Source organism: Plutella xylostella, chromosome 4 (genome assembly GCF_932276165.1).
Source record: "Plutella xylostella chromosome 4, ilPluXylo3.1, whole genome shotgun sequence".
Taxonomy (NCBI): Eukaryota; Metazoa; Arthropoda; class Insecta; order Lepidoptera; family Plutellidae; genus Plutella; species Plutella xylostella.
In genome coordinates this window covers 10561503-10579822 of record NC_063984.1, presented here as the reverse complement: position 1 = coordinate 10579822, position 18320 = coordinate 10561503, and the positions used below count along the sequence as shown (strand labels likewise).

Sequence of the window (18320 nt, the reverse complement as noted above, 5' to 3'; positions counted from 1 at the left end):
TCTCTCCACCTTTAATTTGCAAGGTGCGGGTGCCTATATAAATAGAGTGAGTCGCCCGCGCGCCTCAGTTGTAATATCACCATGCAGAAATGACTAGGTTTCAGATAGGCTAGATACATAATATGTCATTTTTATTTCAGGAAAAATGCGTCTATTATGTAGTCTGAGCCTATCTGAAACCTAGTTAAACATTGTGAGATGTGTTTATTATCGCATGGTGGAGAGAAAACCAACTGTGACCCATAAGCTACTGATGAGTATATCAGTAGATAAATATTTGAATCTATAAATTTATAATGCATAGATTTCTAGGTAGTAGATATACTAAAAAGAAAGGTATAAGCATACATAAGACTTAAGTACTTCATTATTATTCCTGACTTGTCAGAAAGTTATGGAAGGTATGTACCTATACATATAGGTAGGTATTATACATATGGATACACACAGTGCCTCTTCGAAAGCAATACTTATAAGTAATTATTTATCAAAATCTTGTTATTGTCAAGGCAATATTTTTAACATACACTAGCCGAATGGATGGAACCAGTGAAATACTTTGCAACAATATTTAAAAGCTGTAAAATGTAGAATTTTGATCCAGGCCGCTGGTGCTCAGGCCAGCACATGCTGACTAGGGTATGTAATTCTGGACTGACCTCAGAAATGCAGCAGCCGACCCTGGAGCCTCGTGGACCTGCTCAGTCAGCCCCGTACGACGACACGGCCTGCAACACCTGGCGCGGCATCTAGTCCTTGGAACGAGGAGTGGTGCTTGAAGGGAAGATAATTTTACTAAATATCACAGCCTCATCAGCTACTGGAAAAGATTAGATGAAGGCTGTGACACTGGCGGATAACTAAGTATTCAGTTTTTCAAAACATGATGCAGGTCACCATACTCGTATTCATATTCTAGATTGACAAGTAACACACAGTCTAATTTTGTATTCTAACTAACTCGGCGGTTAACGAGTTCCTGTGCAGTCCTACTAGGAAGGAAAGTTATTTTATAAGCCTTTGCACCGATTTTGTTGGCTACTATCATTCTGTATCATCATGTGTGAATATTATGAGCTCTGGCAGCGTTCCTTGGTAGATGACATCAATTAATAAAGATTGATTAACACAACAATAACAATTATAATAGTTGATAAATGAAACCCGGCTAAAATGTCTTAACTGCGTAAGTAAATGATCAGTCATGGCACCAGGATAAGTAAAATGTTCAGTACTTCATATGAAAAACATTAACAAGGTCGCCTTTAGGTATGTTCGTCAATACCAAGGGCAGGTCCCGGCCAAAACCTTAATTTAGGCTTCGCCTTGTTGCAACTTCAAAGGTACGTAGGTACCTACTTACATTGTTGTAGGTTATGAATGTTGAAATGTTAAGTAGAATACACAAAGCTTTCTGGTCGGCTCGATTTTAAAACCATTAAGTCAACCAAGACAAAACAAAATAAAATAGCTCGATTAAATAAAGATGGTACGTAAAGATGTTAGTTGTACCTGATAAGACCTGATGCAACGACAGCCAACATAGATTCTCTAATCTGTGGAAGCAACAATCATGGTGGCGGGAACATGGACAATTGGACGAGCCACCTCGAGCCTGACTTATCAATCAGACTCAACGGCAGATAGCTTGCGGCTATCTATAGGTAAACTTAGGTAGTTAGCTATACCCAAGAAAAAGTCTTTGGACATCGATATGACAGTGGAACGGCGAATAACTGTGACATTCTTTAAAACAAAAAGGCTTGTTGTTGTTGTCCAGCTAAGGAAGGTTACCTACTTCAGCGACCTGGTATTGCATTCTGAAAGAACTGCGAAGAGTTAATATTATGACTAATAATTATTACTTATTTAGAAAGTTTTCAGCAAACTCTAATAAATCAAGCAGCTACCACATCACCGCTGCCCGGTTATAACTCTGTACTAACTTAGTAGGTATATATACCAGTCCTAGCCATCAGCTAGGGGCCAGAGAGCTCCTAAATCAGATGCGAGTACGAGCATGACACAAGCAATTTTTTACTTGGTAACCAGTTACGTAACTAACTGAAAGATCCATAACACAATTGAAGATTATTCAAAATGGAATTGTGAAAACGGCACGTCTGCATCTTAACTAGTCAGTCTAAGTAGTTTCAGCAGATACAGTGTTGAAAAATAGTTATGAAACGTTTGCGCCAGAATAGAATTAAAAATACATTTTCATTAGAGAAGCCGTTTAGGCATGAATAGGTACTTTCTCCCTTTGAATTGTGCTTAAAATGATGACCTTCGAAATTCATAGAAATTTAATGACGACTGCCATTGTTTATTATCTAGCTCCGTACATTGAGTAGGGCTACGGCTACACGTGATGTGATACACAGTACACAGTAGGTATATGCATGTTCCCAGAATAGTGGAAGTTATAATTTTACCAAAAGGTAGTCGTCTCGTGCAAGAGCACCGTTACTCGATTTATTCGATACACAGCTAAGTAATCTAAGCCAAATAAAGTTTTTCTTTCTTTCTTTAACTAGTAGACAGCTGCAAGTTCACCCTTTTTTCAACGAAGAGCTCGGACACACACTCACAATCCACTGGGACATAAGGAAGACAGTTAATATGGTGCCACTCAGAAACCGCGATGACACTCTGATCATGATCACCCGACAGTAGGATCATAATAAATTCTGTAACTTGTGAAGCGGTATGGTATAGCAACAGCGACTTTCACGAAATCAGGAATTAGCACAGTGCTTTCAGGTTGAACACTCGCCGGTGGGATTCACTTTGCTCAAAGCCGAGAAAAGAAAAGACTCAAAGCTGGAATCTGCCGATGTGTCAAGACACTTAAAGATAGTGTCTGGGGGGTCACTTTATATGACGAAAAACGAACTTTCAGTGCACTGCGGCGCGAGCTATCTGTTTGTATGTATTAAACGTGCCGATTGCACGACAGCTCTCGTTCGTTCGTTTCTCGTCAGTATAGAGTAACGCTCCTGTACTTACCGTGCGTCACCATTCCCATGAGCAGTCCAATGATCTTTAGGCAGTTTAGAACAAAAGCTGCATTAGACAGTTTCTTCAGCAGAGACATCGAAATAAAAATAAAAAATTCTTGCACAACTATCCCCAGGAGCAGTCTACAGGTCACTTTGGGCAGTTTAGAAGAAAGCTGCTTTAACAGAATACCCTACCTCAGCGGAGGCATCAAATAGAAGTGCTATAACACTTGTAGAAGCGGTGCACGTTACCCGATTTGTCGTCATCCATGCCGATGCGGCTACGGCGACTGCAGGTGGGTACTCAGGCTTCGTTGGTGTGCCCTTGTATGGCTAACATGACCAACCTTGGCAGTAAACGTTCGTCCGCATATGCCGTAATCACTGATGAATAGCGCACGTTACCCGATACCTTCTAAAGAAGTCACTAACAATGAAGGGCTGATGATGATGATCATGATGATGACCGTGCTAGCAATAGTGCAGGCGGTTCCGCTGAGCATAAAATCTCTTCCCAGACAGGGGGCGTTTGGATCTGGCAACCAGAACAGGAGTGCCAGGTGTGCGCAGCGATGCAGGTGGGACAACACAGCCGCCAGGGCAGGAGTGCATGGCTGGGTCTATGCAGCGGTGCAGGTAGTACAAACCGGTGGCCAGGGCCAGGACCGGGTGTACGCTGCGACGCAGTTGGCACGAGACGGCGGCCAGCGCAGGAGCGCAGGGCCGGGTGTACGCTGCGACGCAGGTGGCACGAGACGGCGGCCAGCGCGGGAGCACAGGGCCGGGTGCAGGTTACACGAAACTTCAATTTCACCGAATCGGCCTGCCTACCCTTCAGCGGGTAGGTACCGGCGGATCACATTACTCGCCGCACATGCCACAATGTCCCAACATACTGAAACTCGGAGCCACGTGCTTCCTGTAAAAAATCCTATGACGGTCCTGGAAAGCTCCTGTTTGTAAAGCCTTACATAAGCTATAACCAAGTGCATTATTGTAATAGCAAAGTTTTTATCAACTGTTTTCTAAAAATATTAGAAATTGAGGGTAGAAAAATATATTTTTATTATTTTTTCTTGTATAAAATAAACATTATGCTTTACTTAAAGCGGTCATTAATGTAAGTATCTAGCTCAAGCGCCACTAGTAGGACCGGAATATGTGATCAATCATCACCACGACTATTGAATCGGACCCTACTGCGTGGGATAAAAACCCCAAGCGCCGGAGCATTATGACCAGTGGCTGAGCTTTTAAAAGCAGTAATTAATAGCATTTTACTCACGGCTTATCCGCTCAAACCTTCGTTGCGAAATCCTCAGCAATGGCTGCGTGCGCAGCAGCCGACAGGTCCCGCTCCCCGACGCCACGTGTCGCGGCGGCCGCGCCCCGCGCCGCCTGGTCCGCATCACGCTACAGCTCCCGGCAGCGAGGACTCCGCAAAATCAATATTATATTTTTCCCCGTTCGGAGCGAAGCCGACGAGAACCGTGGCTACATTGAGCCATTTTGCCGAAGTGTTCACTTCAAAAGTCAAAAACCAACTGAGGCGCGCGGGCGACTCACTCTATTTATATAGGCACCCGCACCTTGCAAATTAAAGGTGGAGAGAAAAATGGACTTTATTTAACTGTCACTGTGACCCTTATGATGCCGAACACGGAGAAAGTCGAAACGCCATATCTCACAATGTTTAACTAGGTTTCAGATAGGCTCAGACTACATAATAAATTATGTTTAACGCGATACCGTTGTCTTTGTTTCAAACTATAAGATAGATGTAGGATAAGTTGGTTTTCAGTCGTAAACATGGATAAGAAAAGGTTCTGCCGGTTTTGTGAAGTGGTGAGAGACCTGTCTCCAATGCCGAGAGTTCAAGATTCTTCAGCTCTGGGCTGAAATAGGTAAGTATACTTATTGAATTTCACCTGCATAATTATTTACAAATACCTAAATAAAGTTTCAAAGTTTTGTCAGTAGTAAAATACAGGCGTACGTGAATAGGGTAAATAAGAATGACAGGGGTATAGGAAAAAGATCTGCTAAATTAAAGTAGATAGATAAACTTACCCCATTTTACAGAACTAAGTTTCTTGTGTGTGTTGTTTTAGAATGGCGAGTTATTGTTATTTTGGCTTTTCATATTAAGTACCTTCAGTTTTTCCAACACCCTGTATTTTTCGTTTTTAACCAACTTCAAAAAAGACGGAGGTTCTTCAAAGAAATAATTAAAATAATGACAGTTGCTAAGTGCGTCTACAATTAGGGTAATTACTTCTCACTTCCAAGTTTACAGACATTCGCGCTTAAACTTCGGCCAACTAATTAAATGATCCAAAGTGACTTTTAAACCTAAACGTTAATAATACAGCTATTTATCAAAAGTTAAGGTAAGTATAAATTATATCATATAATTTTGTTAAACTATTAAATAACCTACAACCTACAACGCAACCTTAATTTGAGTACCTACACAAATCTTGAAGGTGTATTGAGCAATTAATACAATTTCTCAATATTTTTTAGTTGTTATATATTTTATTATAGATTTAATCGATCACACAACTTATGACTTATGACTCATTCCTTACGAAAACAGTTGTAACAACATTAAAGATGAAAGGTACAACCGTAAACAGGGAAATTAATTATTTATCAAGTCAATCTTCGTTAAGAATTTAAATTGTACGTGTTCAAATTATGGATTGGTTAGGGCGCACTTCCACGGTAATGTTGGTTAATATTTAAATATTATTATTTTTCTTAAACGTTTTTTTTTTGTACCATGGTTGTGTCTCATTGCTGGGCAAAGGCCTCCTTATACTTAAATTAAACGTTTCAATATTTTTAATTATATTTATAAAACAATTTTTAATAAACCGTAAATTTACCCGTAAAATTACGGGTTGCGATCACGAGTACGGATCGAAAGATTCGATTCGAATCCATTAAACGTCAAACCTATAAGTTTTTTTATGTGCCCATGGATGATTTTTTTCGAGTGAAATATCACATTTCTTCAGCCCGCTCTGGTTAGTCAGCCACTGAAATGACCCTAATCTAACCGTTCCATCCTTTCACCACGGTGACAAACCCTTGTTGCTCTTCTAACTGGGGGGTCACTCTATATGACAAAAAGCTCAGTCCCGGAGCGCTGCTGCGTGAGCTGCCACAACTTGTTGTATTAAACGTGCTGATCGCATGACAACTCTCGTTCGTTCGTTTATCGTCAGTATATAGAGTATAACCCTCCTGACTGAATGTGAGGCGGTGAGGCCAACATTCACAAGAGAAACAGAATCTTGGACGGCTACAAATTAGCCCCCATAGAGGTCAGGTCTCTCCCTCCCGGTAAAATCATGAGGTTTATAAAAGACCTGGGCCTGGAGAGTGAGATTTGACTCGGCAAGGGGAGTCACAATAGATCTTTTAGGTCGCAGTGGCGAATGGGCACTGGTTGCCCTCCCCTTTTCTATAACTATAAACTACATAACCCTCCTGACACGAAATTAACAGCATTGACTCGCAGCGGGCTACCTAGCTAGTACTGGAGCGCAATCCTCACACAATAATACCACAGAACTGTGAGAGGAAAGAAACCTCGGAATGTTTTGTTTGTTCGTCCCACCCTCCGAAGAATGAATAATCGAGCGGTTCTGTTAGCTTATCCTACTCGTCGATTTGGGAATGGTCACGTTTTGCATTATACATCGGAATATTGCCTGCAAACAAAAAATAGAAGGAGGAAAAGCGTTATGGTTTTAACAAAAATGTTGGTTATTGTCATTCCTTATTTACAAGGTGGCTTTATGAAAAATGCATGGGTTGTTCATTCGCGTTATTTCTTGACTTGTGTTATGTTGTGACGTATAAACCGTATTTTGCTTATTTAGATATAATCCGGTTATTCCGGTCTGTTACCCTAGGGTAAGCTCTGGAAACGTATGTACGGGAAGTTACCTTATAAATCCTAGTAGTACTGTAAATTATCGGACATACGTTTCCCAGAATGCACTCTATGGTGACTTTAATGGTTAAATTTAGCTATGTTTAATTATGTACTTCCTGAACGACAATCTCGCAAAATTATTCATTTACTCACTCACGGTCCGACGACTCATTATGCGCGTATCCAAATGTAACCGTCCATTAATAGTCCAGTCTAAACACTAGACGCGGCGTTATTCCTAGGCATGCTATCCGGTTGACATAACCCACAAGCGGCTGAGTCAACAGCCCGGCCGGGAAATGAACCTGGGCCTTGTCATGCAAATGCGCCTCCTGTCGGACAGAAACTTTATACGACAATTTAAATTCTAAAGCCTTTTTGAGACGGTCTTTGACGGCTCTTCATTGTGGCGCGGAAAGACTGAGCTCTTGAAACGTTCTCTGCTATGGTCGGTGCACAGGCATGCGACTACAGTAAGGCAGCTACAGACTGCTCACGTTATACGATTCGGCATTCGTCGTAGAGAAGGCTGTGAGAAGCTTGAGCCTGCAGCCGCTACACGGGTTCGTTATCGACGTCGATAAACTCGTTAATGCGCGTTCCACCAATCACAGTGCCTCAAGGTTTTTAATTTTCTATCCATATTTTATTTTATATCAATAATAATAATATAACATATATTATATGAATTACAAAGTAATCCTGATGACTTGCAAGTGTATTTCTTCGACGAGCATTTTTTGAGACAGTTACATTTTTTGAATCCTTGTCCTCCAGTCAACGACAATTTTCCAACAACTTCTCGAAGACTCACTTCTTTATCTTTAGCGACTTCTTCTATTTTTTTTTATAAAATCTTCAGAAGATGTGGTGAACTGATTCTTTGTGTAAAGCTGCTTTGATACTCCAATTTTGGTACCCAATTGGTAAAACTCACGGCTTAACGTGCCGTCCGAAGCACGAAAGCATCCAGAAAAGAACCACTTGAAATCGGTCACCCATCCAATGGCTGACCATGCTGGTTGTTGCTAAACCTCAGTGATCAGTTACGAATGTTACGATCACTGAAGCCCGCTCGACTACGGACGCTTTTTCCGACTACCAAGCTTGACCACATTTTGTCGCTGCGACGTGGTGTGGTTGTGGTACGTGTGAATTGACGCTTAACGTCGCAGCGACAAAATGTGGTCAAGCTGCGGTTACGTGTGAATTGTGTGACAGCGGCTTTTTGCAGTTGCGTTTTGGCAGCGACAAAATGTCGATGTGGTTGCGTTGTCGCTGTCATTGCGATGTGGTAACCACGTCGTCGTGTGCAGTTAATACGGAAAACAGGTTGCCGCGGTGCCGCCGCCGCGTGGCGGCGTTGCCGTTGCGATGTGATTGCGTTGTGGTTGCGATGTGGTCGTATTACACAGGTGGTCGATAACAACGGCAAAATGTGGCACGTGTGAATTGGATTATTCATTGTCAATACAAAATATACGCCCGACCACATCGCGTGGTTGTGGTGTGGTTGTGGCTGTGGTGTGGTTGTGGTACGTCTGAATTGACCCTAAGTAGCACTGATCTTCATTCACTTCACTCACAATCATTATCGGGCCATAAGTTGGCAAAACAGGGGGAATGTCAGGCAATTTGGGCCAAGGGGCCGTGAAGCGAGCTACGCTGTACTAATCGCCCCGGTTCCCCTTAACCCCGGGATGCTTTAGGCATTACTGTTATCGGCCGCTTACTTTACACGTTACTCTCCTGAGGCTATGTGCTCCTGGTACTTTGATAGAATGTTTGTTCCATTTCTATTTTTTAAACCCTGACGCAAAATGATGGGTGCTATAAGTCTAACGTGTTTGTAAAGCGGAGTAAGCTTGATCGAAATGGTAAAAATAAAGAAAGTATTGTATCTGTTGCCCGAGCACAGGATTCGAAACCTCCGTTTACGTTGCGTATCGTCAAATGTCACTGTCAAAATGTAAGGCAAAGTTGTTAGTTCTAAAAGTGGCATTTGTTTTTTCCATGTTAGGAGGAATTTCACCAAACGCTAAACGTATTTAGTAGCCTGTCATACGTCGTTGGTACAAAATGTATTTAAAATTTGATTTAAATACGTTTCGCGTTTGGTAAAAGCGACCCTTCGTGTAGATTCGAAAATAGTATCGAATCCTATGCTCGCGCCTCTGATCTTCTTCGCGTGTCGAGACTAGAGTTTAGACTAGGGTTTATCACCTTGGTGAAAGGATTGGCCATTGATTATGGGAATGATGAAAAATTATAATAGAATTATATTAAATTATGAATTATATTAAATTATATAATAGATAAAAAACCGACTTCAAAAAACCACTAAAATGTAAGAAATAATTTAAGGTTTACACAAATTCTACTCGTATGAGACAGTACAAATATACCTAAGCAGGAACTGTTCTTTTTTGATGTTGGTGCGGTGACAAAGTAATCTGAAGAAATATGGCACCAACTTCAAAAAAGAACAGTTCCTGCTTAGGTATATTTGTACTGTCTCATACGAGTAGAATTTGTGTAAACCTTAAATTATTTCTTACATTTTAGTGGTTTTTTGAAGTCGGTTTTTGAATTTTTTTAATTATTATTTTATTTAATAGTTTTTAGTTTATTTGTAATAATTTTCAATCAAAAGTAAGGTGCAAATGATACCAAAATGTCCTACTAATCAATACGAATCATTCAAGCCTAAACACGAAGTAGTTGCTATATACCGTTGAGGAGTTCCCCTGACTGCCTTCCGTTTCCATCATCAGATCAGCTCAAGGTCACCATCATATTTTTTTGTTATAAGAACTATATTTACGTTCTTAATTTCATTAGAATCGGTTAATATGTGCCCAAAATTGAAATTCATACCCTGTTTTTACCCCTTTACCCACCCTTGGGGGTGAGATAAAATTCTGAAAAAAAAATGGGACCACCTGGAAGCTCAACCCAATACAACAAAAAAAGAATTTTCAAAATCGGTTCATAAACGGCGGAGTAATCGGTGAACATACATAAAAAAAAATATAAAAAAAAAAAAAAAAAAAAGATCCCGACGAATTGAGAACCTCCTCCTTTTTTTGAAGTCGGTTAAAAATTATAGTAGATTTTAGCCGTGGAAACGTGTAAGACCATAATTTTCTCGAACAATATATTTTTATAATGCAAAATAACATTGTTTAGTACTTCACAGTGTCGGACTCGGAGCAGTTGTTACGTGTCGTGTAATAAATCACCAGCTACACAAGTAATATGTATGGCCTACCGTGCATTGTTGGGGAAACTTCAAACTTCGCTGCCCGATTCTGCTGATACCGGCCGCGGCACGGGTTCGTTATTGACGACGACAAAATCGTTCAATGCGCGATTTTTTTTAGGGTAGCAATAAAACGAGTGACTGTAAATTACAGTTCTAAGTGTCAAAATTAATTAATTTGGGTTATAGAATTACTAAGTGAGCGACTGACTGCGAGTGACGAGAAATCAACAGAACAGCAACTTACAAACATTAATTTGAGTTACTTAAAATACAAAATGAGCAGCTTCATAATGTTTGAGCGACCTAATATTTGTTTGAGTGTCAACGTTACGTCCTGCATTTTTTTCAATATTTGGCAAATGTATTTTTTATACTGAGCAGCATTTTATTTTAAATGAAGTGTTTCGAGTACAAAAACCATTTTGAAAAATACACTAATAAGCAGAGTATAATGAGCTCACATTTAAAAAATAAAAATAATATGAAATAACTATTTGAAGAAACACTATTCTATTAGTTGAGAAATTTTATTATTGAAATATAAGGGTAATTAATTAAAACAATGTACTCCGTAAAAGTTAAGTAATATGCATGCATTTATTTCAATCAAATGAACAAAAAATAAAATAAGACGCTTCAGTCAACTAAAAAAAACTTCTTATTAATACTAAGAAACATTGATAGGTATGAGGAGCCCTACTACGACTCACCTGACTGCAACGATTCGTCGCCCCGCCCGCGCCCCCATTCGAATTCACGCGCATTTAAAAATCTGTAGTTTTCATTAAAAAAGCGTATCTAAATAAAAAACATAAGCCCTCAAATAGAATATTAGTAACCAATAATCATTAATAAAGCAGCATACAAAACTTTGCTCAAAGTGAACTTTTTAGTAGTTCGCTAAGTATAACCTCACTTAGAAAAATCGAATCCATATCTTAATATTGAAGTTGCTCTCTCTGTATTTCCAGTCGCTCACTTAGTAATTTAGTCGCTCGGATAAAATTTTAATATCTGATATGGATTTATCACAATCCACTTTTTGTAAGCTCGTTCTGGATTTTATTATAAATCAATATTCGTCGTCAGTTTAGTAAATTTTTCGCTTACTCAAATTCATACCGCTCAAGTTATTAAAACAGTATGTCATCATCAGTCGCAAAGTTTTTTTTTGTTCGCTCGTTTTATAATTCCCCTTTTTTTTATGACAGCGCTGTATTAATGGCAAATTGTGAAATGGTGGTGTTTATCTACATCGATAACGAACCCGTAAAGCGGCACGGCAGCAGTACCATTTAGTGATAGTTATGAAAGGACAATATTCAACTTCAATAAAACAAATAAAGAAACAATAATTCAATAAAAGATAATAACAGCCAATTTTAAATTTCAATTTAGTGTGACTCTAATAACCAAACAAATATGTCATCATTTCATCAAGTCATCAAGATTTTATCGGATTTTTCTTCAATGGTGCCCCACGCTACGTCGTCGTGCCAACCTGGATAACTCAAGGTAAGATCATATTTTTTAAATCTGAAACATCATCGGACTTTTTTATTTTGCTTTTTGAAGTTTGTAGGTGAAGTGCATTTTTTCACGTTTAAATTATAGGTAAGTAGCTAGAAGTTGGAAGTGTAAATGACCATATTTTGGACTCTCAATATCAGTAAAATAGGATTCAGCGGCGCAGTTTGATGTATTTTTTATTGGTATGCAGTTTTATCTTCGACTCGTTTCTTTCATTTAATAATTATGTTCTCAATTTTTACAAGTGCTGAAAAATTGGGGACATAAGGCCTAGGCCGTAGGACGGTCATAAAACTCCCTTTACGCTAGTGCGGCTTCTAGGGAGAACACGAGGTAATTTCTCCTATGCCTTCTCGTGCGTCCCGTGCTAGAGTGCCTGATCGAGATATACGTGACTTTGTTCACCAGAATCGGAGCCCAGATTAAGTATCCAAGTTACCAGTAGCTGTCGAAACTTGTCAAGTACAGATCGTAAATCAATATTAATAATAAATCCCAGTCACAAAATTGTTTGCAAGTTTCCAGCGAAAACGGAGGACAATATTAGGGGTAATACTGGTAATAATTACTTTCCCTCCAGTTGGGTAACTTGTGAAGTTGTGAAACGGGGGTTTTGGAGGAGAGCGGTGTGGCCGTGGCCATGATTTATACGCGTTTTGATGGAGGCGATTGGCGTTTGTTTTGGGGGTTTACCGATTTACAAACATCCTGAAGTAAAGCACTGAGCGAGCGGTCACTCTAACTTACGAAAACTGAAGTTTATATATCTAACGTCTATATCGTAGTATTGAATCACGTCTTCAATAAACGTGACTATCATCGCATCTCCTCGTAAGAGATAACCCTCTTAGGCGCTCCGCTCACTGCACGAGAGTCGAGGCGCGACGGCAACAAAGAGTGGCGTCGCATCGGGCCCTGTAGCACGGGGCGCTATTAAGACGTGACAAAAGTTCTCCGTCGCGCTCGCTCTTGAGGCTGCGTGAAGTGAGTGAGCGGGACGGAAAACTCTTGTCACGTCTTAAATGCGCCCCGTACTAGCCCTTCTGATATAGAGAAGGCGCGCGGCCACCACGACGCCACCGCCGCGCCGCCTCGACTGGAGCGCTTCAGGGTCTTTGCCCTATTCATCGGAATAGTATTTCTGCGTAATTCGGAAAATTTAAAACTGTCACTGTAATCATGTTAGCTGAAACGAAGTACAGGTGTAGCTGTCGGCCTGTCGCGTGGTGTGATCAATATGTACACACGGGCTGCTTGACGTGCCCTCTTGTTGACATGATCGATGCAGTGTGGCTGGAGCGTTATTTCATGTCACCAAGATACTTTTACATACTTTTGCAACTTTGGTTATGTGTGTATAAAAATATACAGGATGTTAGAAAATAAATCATAGACGTGGTAAATTGTGACTAGGTTGTACCTTGAATAATACTAAAATGGCGGCCGGGCTCATTCGTTGGTAGGAAAATAGGTACCTACTGCTTCCCACCCCATCATCATCATTTAATTTAATTTACGTAGACTATGACATACTTAGCTACTGAGAGATTATTTAAATAATATGTGCAAACAAACATTTTGCGAAAATTTGTGTCTTGTTAGCAAAAGGCAATATTTATGTAATAAATTTAGCTTTTCCAGGAAAGCAGATTTCGATCGTAAATTGCCATTGCAAATATTAATTAACATCTTGATTTATTTAATTGAACCCAAGCACTTAATATTAATTAATTGTCCCCTTTAAATTTACTTATGATATAAATCCAAAAGATTATAAAAAACTAAAAAAGAAACTGAGGTTCTGACTGTTTGTAGTTACGTCACGGTATGTCCTATTAAAAGTACCAGGGCGGCAAAAGTACTGCGGACGTTTCCTTATATAAATTTAATTAAGAAGGCCCTCTGTCGGTTGTTTGTTCGACGTATTTCATTCTTCCAAGCCTCGTTTACACCCAGGAAGAAACCTTGAACCCACTGTTTGAATGAAACTTAACTTTGTGATTCTATTATTATTATTACCGTAACAGCGCTGAAACCTTCCTTTTGTTGTATTGACAAAGCTGGTTAAATGAAAAAGGTTTTTCTTTAGATAGTAAGTACTTGGTAATGCAAGCTTATTGAATTAAGTAAAATGCAGTTAGATCCGTGCTTAACCGTTAGTTTTATCGACCAACATAGTTATTCTAATATTAGCTTGTTTCTTATTTTCTATAATTTTGCTCTTTCAGCAGTTTTACTAAATACAAGACAAAGAAAACAGATATCAGTAATAGATTTACCACCAAATATTTTTATTTTGCTGTTTCTTTAATTTTTTTTCTTGCTCGGGTTGATCTGCTCAAAGCCTCAAATCCAATTGTTTAATATGCATGACATCCTGTGAGACAGATTTCTGCAGGTTCCCGCAGGGCTATAATATGAAAAAATAAAAATATTACAAAAAATAACAAATACTTTTGATTGTAAAAACTAATTTTGATTACAAAAATCAACGATTAAGTATTATGGCGAAATGAACATAGCAGGCAACAGCTATTCAATTAATAAGTATACCTACATACTTACTTGTTAACAAAATAATGAAATTGGTGTGAGTGTAACTTACCATCTTTACATATATTTTTTTCTTTTTCTACGGTCTCTATCAGTTTCTGAGGAAAAGTTGAGTTAGACTTGTCGCGTCTGAAGCCGCATCCAGCACAACCAAAGAAGTTTAAACATTTCCACAGTCCTCCGCATACATCACGTTTACCTTGATGATATAATCGTTAGTTATAAAGGTAGAAAGATTAAGATTTATATATATTAAGATTAATTAAAGATTAATTGTCAAGTATACTGCTAAGTTGCTCAAAGGAACTTTAAGCTATGATATGATACGATAGAATATGAAGTGACATAGTTACATAAGTTATTTTCTGCAACTCGGCATGAAAAACGGCAACGTACAGTAAACACTTTTTTGTTACTATAAAAATCAATTGCTATAAGTAGTACCAATTAAATAATAAATGTATAATTACCATAGTAGCTACTTGGTGGTGTAATTTCCATATTCTGTCTATAACCCTTACAGTTGCAGTAGTCGTATGGACATGCACAGACCTTGCCTTTTGGAACTTTACCCCAAGTCAGTTCGAGAGCTTCAGATGTTAGATCTATTCCATGCTTAAATTACATTGTTTGTTAATTAATTTAAAAACCAATATGGTGGTTGGTAATACAGTAATACATAGTACAAGTTATAATTATCATCAGCTATGCAATTCAGTCGGCTAAGTGCCAATTTCTCCATAGTCGGTTAGAGCATAACCAGGGAGTAGTGGTTGACTTTTGACACATCTGTCATGAATTTTATATGGAGATGACGTACCTATGTTGATTATTGAAACCGATTATGGAGAAATTGGCACTTAGTATAGGTTATTAATTAACAATCGAGCAGTGAAACCTAACGCAAAATTGTATGTCGCGGAACTAGTCTAATTATATGTAGGTACTAGTTAGTGTAAGTTAAGTACCCTAGGTGGCGTGTCTCCCGCGTCATACAATTTAAGTTTACTCGCCGCTTCTCCAACGGTGTCAAAACTCGCACTAACCACACAGAGTTATGTTTTTCGCCCTTAACGAAATCAAAGATGAAAGCGGAATATGGCGTAATTTATGAGGTCCAAAAGTTAAAGATATTAGTAATCAGTGAGCAGAGCAGTATGTTGCAAAGAATCGATCATTTTTGGTTTCGTCTCGGGCAGAATTTATGCTGAATCACCGCACAGATAATAAGGTGTCACTCACATATGGTCCCTGATATGTTTTTCCTTTGGCAGTATTAAATACATTTCCAAGCAAAGCAGCTTCATTATTTTCTTTATATCTGTTTGGGACAATACCGAGAATCCTTTCATAGTTCCAGTTAATCATATCCAATTCAGGATTTTTACGGTTTGCTCTTGCAAACATCGGACCAAATCCTTCGTCAAAAATATTTGTTTCTTCATCCATATCCTTTTCATCTGCTAATCTCATTCTAGATCTTTTTGTGTTACTTTTCATGCGGTATATCAAATGATTAAGATATCCATACTCCATTTTCGAACAAAACTGAGATGATCTAAATGATGCAACGCTAGGTTGAGGAGCTGGCGGTCCAAACACATTTACTACTAATGAATTGGATGATTTAGCAATTAGATCATAATAAGAATTAATGCGTACATTTTTGGATAAAATACTGGCACCCTGCGTGGAGGCATTTATTTTGTCACCGCTAGGATATTTAAACCTCAACGGAAGTGATATTATGCTTTCAGTTTGATCAGCGTGGATGTCACACAATTGCACGGCGAATACTTTGTTCATTAATTGCACTAATTGTTTTCTTATCTTCTGTTTTCGTTCATTGTTTTTACTGGCTTCTTCCAAAGATTTTTTATGATCAATTGGAAATCCTTCTGTCACCTTGTCAGCGCCAATTTTAACTGATTTCTTATTAAAATATAGGTTTGGTTTAAAGTTAATCAAAGTTTTTAGGGATATGTATTTATGTGCTTGTGAGTGTTTTACTTGAGTTAAACCATCTGTTTTGTTATTACTTAATTTCACCCTCGTAAAATTATTGTTGGTTTTCGGTAGTCTCTTACTTAAAATATTTACATTAGTTATTGTGTCCATTGAATCATAAAATTCATACTCTTCGTGAACGGTTGGCAGAATTTTGGTAGATCCCAACACTGATTCAGCATTGTAAACAGAAAAAGATGCAAATTGCGTATTACTCCCGCTAATAGTTTTAGCACCAAAACAGTTCTGTACGCCAGAAAGATCGAACTGCTGTTTCGATCTATTCTTCACGAGGGCATGTATCATATCCTTTTCTTTTCTCTTATATGACGCAAAATTTTGGCAAATAGATTTTCCCCATTTCTTGAAACATAATTTATTATTAATGTTAACAGTCTTAGTTGTATTATCTAAACTTAATGAGCTCAAGGACGAATTAATAATTTTACACTGTATCCTTGGAGAAATATGTTTAATCCATAAATTGAATTGTTTTTGTTTTGCGTTGATATTATCTTTAATATCGTTATCCGCTACATTACGAGATTGTAAGCTTGAGAATTGTTTCCCTTTTAATTTATCTTCATTCTGTAAATGAACATTACTTGTCTTACCATCTTCCTTTGTTATTTTTGCTACAGGAAACAAATCCATACTTAATACTTCTTGGGGATCTATTTTACTTTTAACATAACACTGTTTCAATTTTGTTTTCAATGGTAACATTCTAAAAACTGCATATTTTAGGTTTATATTGGAGTGGAAATGTATAGCTCTTCCATGAATATATTTTAAAAGTTTGTTTCTTCGTTTATAAAATTTATCATTTTCATGATAAGAATGTTTCAGTTTCAAAAAAGTCGGGTAATTTAAGTTCAGTACATTCCTTGAATTTTCATATTCCTCTGTATGTGTCTGACTTGCAGTCAAATTACTCGGGGTAGATAGGCTTAATGTTTCTATTTCAGATTCATTAAAAGATTGTGTGCGAACAAATATGTCTTTGATCACAAGATTATTTATATTTCTTTTCTCACATTCTGAACTAGAAGTTTTGTTTTGCACTTTTGATGTTTTCTCTGTATGCACATTGTGCCTCTTTAGCCTTCGTTTTCCCTTTTTGAATAGCCATTTCATTAAATATTTATTTAAAATCAAGTGGTCACAAAAACACACATCAAACAACAGTAAATGTTCGTCTCTCAATTTTATGTCGTTTTCTGCATTTATTTTTATAAGATTATTATTTATGTTAAATCGCTGAGTATAATTTTTAGATATCAGTGCAGTGCTTGCTGGCAAATTCATATGATCATGTGGAGCCGAGTGATTGCCTATAAGTGATTAAATTATAATATGTAAATCATGTATGTATTAGTAAGTACTTAAGGATTTCTTCTTTATTAATTAATAAAAGTATGAAACTTACTATCGCTGTGGATTTTATCTTCGACCTTTTCTTCTTTCTAATGGGAATACACATTAGATAAACATGCATCTCTTATTGGCGTCCGTCCTTCCAAATAACTAAACCTTTGTAGTCGTAATGATGGTCACCGCGTGCGTGCATAGCTGTATGGCATCATATTAAGATAGACGTTAAATACATGTAAGTAATTTTAATATCTTAATGTAACAATTTAATATTTTTACTAAAATTCTGAAACAGACGAATCAAATACCTATAATCACTTGACAAAATGTACTAAAGTACTAAACAAGTCCAAAGACTACAATATTATAACGACAAGTGGTCTGTATCTTCCTGAGGTATCTTCTTATCTTCTTGCTTCTCGAGAAGTAGAAGTATTATGTTCCTTGGTCTGTGTGTGAAAGGCCGCTATTATTCTGAGATATCTGACAATACTCACAGGGTAAAAATATTTAAAAAGTACCAAATGACAATGGGCGTTTTCGACCTATAGTGCGACAAACTTATCTGTTCCGATGACAGTTAACTAAATTGGTCCATATCTCATTATTTACTAATAAGTTATATATTGATTTAGATTAG

General features: G+C 38.0%; 1 protein-coding gene across 2 annotated transcripts; it reads right to left on the bottom strand.

Moving 5' to 3' along the window:
* Positions 1–14016: 14016 nt before the first annotated feature.
* Positions 14017–18000, bottom strand: LOC105389732. 2 transcript variants are annotated; one of them, XR_005254932.2, is made up of 5 exons: positions 17736–18000; positions 15542–17640; positions 14770–14904; positions 14352–14498; positions 14017–14156 (listed from the first exon to the last, which is right to left on the bottom strand). XR_005254932.2 is itself a non-coding variant. In XM_011560900.3 (5 exons), exons 2-5 carry the CDS (start codon positions 17612–17614, stop codon positions 14107–14109), a joined length of 2415 nt encoding a protein of 804 aa, XP_011559202.3. In that variant the 5' UTR covers positions 17615–17640; positions 17736–17990; the 3' UTR covers positions 14017–14106. The 2 variants fall into 2 exon arrangements, 1 of the variants encoding a protein (XP_011559202.3); XM_011560900.3 differs by having other exon boundaries at positions 14770–14914; positions 17736–17990.
* Positions 18001–18320: the final 320 nt, after the last annotated feature.